Source organism: Salvelinus fontinalis, chromosome 20 (genome assembly GCF_029448725.1).
Source record: "Salvelinus fontinalis isolate EN_2023a chromosome 20, ASM2944872v1, whole genome shotgun sequence".
Classification (NCBI taxonomy): Eukaryota; Metazoa; Chordata; class Actinopteri; order Salmoniformes; family Salmonidae; genus Salvelinus; species Salvelinus fontinalis.
The window spans coordinates 44,817,999-44,822,449 of record NC_074684.1 but is presented as its reverse complement, the minus strand read 5'-3'; the positions used below and the strand labels follow the sequence as shown (position 1 = coordinate 44,822,449).

Genomic DNA, 4,451 nt, shown 5'->3' with positions numbered 1-4,451 from the left:
TGACCCTGTATATAGTCACCTTACCCCTATACATATCTACCTCCATCACTCCAGTATCCCTGTACATTGTTAATATGGTACTGACCCTGTATATAGTCACCTTACCCCTATACATATCTTCCACTATCACTCCAGTATCCCTGTACATTGTTAATATGGTACTGACCCTGTATATAGTCACCTTACCCCTATACATATCTACCTCCATCACTCCAGTATCCCTGTACATTGTTCATATGGTACTGACCCTGTATATAGTCACCTTACCCCTATACATATCTACCACTATCACTCCAGTATCCCTGTACATTGTTAATATGGTACTGACCCTGTATATAGTCACCTTACCCCTATACATATCTACCACTATCACTCCAGTATCCCTGTACATTGTTCATATGGTACTGAACTGACCCTGTATACAGCTTCTTCATTTCTTGTGTTCTTCTCATTTCTTGTTTTTATTTCTGGTGTGTTTATGTTCCACCGTGTGTTATTTGTTGTGCTATATTGATACTGATTACTGCATTGTTGGATTTAGAGCTGGCAAGAAAGGCCTTTCACTGGACTTGTGCACGTGACATTAAAACTTGCAATTAATTCTCACTTGAAACATAGTTTATGTGTTTAATAGGCTAACTTACACATTCTGTTATTAACGTCTGACTCCAGAGTGATCTGTTCTTGCAATTTGTAGTCTATGACATTGCAGATTTAGATATGATACTTTTTCACAAAGTAGTTTGGATGTAGTGAACTACTCAATATTATGAAGGTGTTCCTATGGTTTGGTGTAGTCAGTGTATCTTTTTCAGAGAAGCTTCCCCAACACTGGTTGTCGTTACATGATAATGTTATGCTGTTATGCTACTGTCAGCCAATTGTAGCTGATCTCAGGATAGTTTTGGTGTTTCCAAGCAGGGCACGCCCATTTAACAGGATACACCATATAAGGTAAATTACGTCGACGGGATCTCCTTTTGGAACATTCCATTTCTTGGGAATGGTAACTTCGATGTTCTAACTTTTTTATCTTATACAATAAACACACAACAAAGGCACGTTAAATCACATATTTGAACTATTATACACTATGCAATGTGTTACGAGTGTTAAAATTAGTATTTAGCATGTTTAAAAACTGTTGTTATGTCGCGCTGATCATGGAGGTACGATCCATGTCTACGTCATGAGTATTTCCTCGCCAGTCGGGTGGAAAACTATAAAAACCCTGCGAGCAGTCAGAGTTGGCAGTCAAACTTTTAGCAGCTAAAAAGAGAACGCAAAGATACGAAATAGACTACAACACAGGATCTCTATCCACAACAGCAAACCTGAAAAAGGGATCACCTGACTTTGACAACTTTAGCCGACGCTTTTGGATTTTGCCGAGTTTCTTCGTGATCTCCTGAAACGATGATGTACTCTGCTTTCAACACGGATTGTGACTCCTCTTCCCGGTGCAGTACCGCTTCTCCAGCTTGCGACAACCTGGGTTACTACAACTCTCCTGCGGGATCTTACTCCACTATAGGCTCTCCCCAATCTCAGGTACGTTGATCGATCAATAAAGGCATATTGCCTTAGTTACAATGTCACTGATAGCTGTACTACTAGTCAGCGCTTGACTTGGGAAGGAGCTCACCAGAGCCGAGGATTGGCACCTCCAAATGTAATATTGTTTGAGCTCAACGCTAGCTCCTGTACTTCTTATAGAATATTAGCGCGAAGGTATTGTGGAGATCCCGCAGATACATTTATAAACAGTACCGGCGCAGACAATGAGTACCAGCACCTATTTCAGTACAAGTCAAGTACTGATACTATAGTGTATTAACATTACAGTAATAATTGTTTTATTTTTTTTTACTGTAATTTTATTAGAATAACCAATAACATGTTAGGCTATAACAATGCATGACGTCTCCTTATAGTATCCTAGATGTTGACGCGTAATAAAGCATCAGACTCGGTTCTGCTCTGCAACACTGACCACTACACACTCCTATAGGTAATTCATTTAGCGAGGAAACTCCAGAGAAAAGTTCTGCGTCATAGCTTACATCAGGAGGGATATTTATAAACCGTATGGCCTTTTAATAGACCGACTGGCTTCATTCATATGCATGAAGGGACATGATGCGGCGCTGTGCATTGGTTCAGCAGCATCGCCCACCCACCCTAGTAATCTACCCTGTCTGGATAGAAATGCTCCTGTACTGACTGAATTCTCTCCTCTTTCTCGAACAGGACTTCACAGACCTGACTTCAGTGTCCAGTGGCTCCTTCATCCCTACTGTCACGGCTGTCTCTGCCAGTCCAGACCTGCAGTGGATGGACCAGCCGCTCGTATCCTCCATGGCCTCTAATCACAGAGTCCATCCCTACAGTGTCAGCCCCCCAACCTACACTAGTGCCATGAGGAACAAGGGCCACAGCTCTGGGCGCAGAGCCAGAATGGAACAGGTAAATATCTTAACTGATCTTAGACCTGATCTAGAAGCAATGTATAGTGATTCATTTACGTCACTTTGGTTTTGAATATGGAAAACCATTCATGTAGGATTTAATGATGACATTTCATTCAAAGACAGCGGGGAATTCATTTTCTTTTTTTTTCTTCTTTTTCTTCTATAGCTTTCTCCTGAGGAAGAGGCGAAGAAGAGTTTCCGTAGAGAGAGGAACAAGCAGGCAGCAGCTAAATGCCGCAACAGGAGGAAGGAACTCACCGACACTCTGCAGGGTGAAACTGACGAGCTGGAGGATGAGAAGTCCGCTCTCCAGAACGATATCGCCAACCTGCTCAAAGAGAAGGAGAAGTTGGAGTTTATCCTGGCAGCCCACCAGCCCATCTGCAAGATCCCCTCTGATATGGACACTGTTTTCCCCTCCCACTCCTACGGGGTCTCCATCCAGCTGTCCCCACCCCAGTCTCAAAGCATGGTCCCCAGCTCCGTCTGCTCGGCAACTCCCCTCACCTCCATTCCGTCGACCGCCAGCTCCAACCTCTCCGCCTCAATCTTCTCCAGCAGCCCCCTCCTGTCCACCGCCTCCATCTCCGTCTCTGACGTCAAGATGGCCGACCTGGACACAGCCTGCCTGGAGCAGTCCCTGTCTCTCCTCTCCAAGACGGAGATGGAGACGGCCCGGTCGGTGCCCGATGTCGATCTGACCAGCTCCCTGTACACCCAGGACTGGGAGCCTCTCTACAGCACAGCCAATAATGACTTTGAGCCCCTGTGCACCCCTGTGGTCACCTGCACCCCATCCTGCACCACGTACACCTCCTCCTTCGTCTTCAGCTATCCTGAGGCGGAGGCGTTGCCTACCTGTGGCGTAGCCCAACAGAGAGGGAGCAGCAGCAACAATCAATCCTCTGACTCCCTCAGCTCCCCTACACTCCTAGCCCTGTGAGCAGGAGAACCGTAGCTGTCTCCCAAATGACACTCTATGACCTATATATATTTCATTGCTTTTGATCAGGGTCCATAAGGTATCCCATAGGGCTCTGGTCTAAAGTAGTGCACTAGTCCCGTAGAGCTCTGGTCTAAAGTAGTGCATTATAGTCCCGTAGGGCTCTGGTCTAAAGTAGTGCACTAGTCCCATAGGGCTCTGATCTAAAGTAGTGTACTTGGGTGACATTTTTTGATTTACATTCTTCCACACAACACCATTTCCTTTAGAGCACATTTAACATTCCCTCATGTACATTACCAGTATGTGGTGCTGTGCAGAATGATCGCAGAGATATGGACTTGGACACACACAACCAGGAAGTAAAATATATTTGTTTACCTTTGTTTTCTATGGACTATAATGGGCTATCACTTGCCTCTTTCAACTATGTTGCTGATTTTTAAAGCATGTTTAACTAATAAAACAGTAGTTTGGGTTTACAAAATAGTTGTTGATTTTTATGGTGCTAGATAACAAAGTTGTGTTTCAGTGTTCAGAGCCTAGTTATAGTTATCTTGACCTGTTTTGTTTTCTGGTTGATGGAATGTGAGCTTCTTGTACGTGTGTGATATTTAACAATCATGATGTGCTTGTCTGGTTGGTCTATCCTAGTATGAAAGTTTTCTATGAAAACGTTAGTTTTTTTGATGTTGTGAAATTTCTAATTTTTATACTACAAAGAACTGAACCTTTGGAAAAACGTTAAAAATAAACTGAACGAATAAAAATATTAAATTATTTATTCACGTCTTACCTTCTATTAAAAAAAATACACACACACAGACAAATCATCAATTGTGCACTGAAATGTATAACTAATTACACTTTGTATAGACTATGAAAGTGAATGGTTTTCTATAGGGGGCAGTTACACACTTGTCTTAAGATTTGGCCATTAGGAACGTAGTGGTCTACACCTCTACGTGCACTGTGTATTGTTCCATCGCTCTGTTGCCAAGGCTGACTCCACGTCAGAGCGCTCTGACGTCTGTGCG

General features: G+C 43.3%; 1 protein-coding gene across 1 annotated transcript; it reads left to right on the top strand.

Moving 5' to 3' along the window:
• Positions 1–1,237: 1,237 nt before the first annotated feature.
• LOC129817868 (protein c-Fos-like) lies at positions 1,238–4,198 on the top strand. Its single transcript, XM_055873464.1, has 3 exons — positions 1,238–1,551; positions 2,251–2,466; positions 2,638–4,198. The coding sequence occupies exons 1-3, from the start codon at positions 1,417–1,419 to the stop codon at positions 3,412–3,414; spliced, it is 1,128 nt and encodes a 375-aa protein (XP_055729439.1). The 5' UTR covers positions 1,238–1,416; the 3' UTR covers positions 3,415–4,198.
• The last annotated feature ends 253 nt before the right edge of the window (positions 4,199–4,451 follow it).

What these genes read in the sequence shown, in the direction of transcription:
- LOC129817868 (XM_055873464.1), top strand. Translation starts at nt 1,417, where the DNA reads ATGATGTACTCTGCTTTCAACACGGATTGTGACTCCTCTTCCCGGTGC. An exon ending in TAGGCTCTCCCCAATCTCAG is followed by an intron (nt 1,552 to 2,250) that starts GTACGTTGATCG and finishes TTTCTCGAACAG; the next exon opens with GACTTCACAGACCTGACTTC. An exon ending in GCAGAGCCAGAATGGAACAG is followed by an intron (nt 2,467 to 2,637) that starts GTAAATATCTTA and finishes TTTCTTCTATAG; the next exon opens with CTTTCTCCTGAGGAAGAGGC.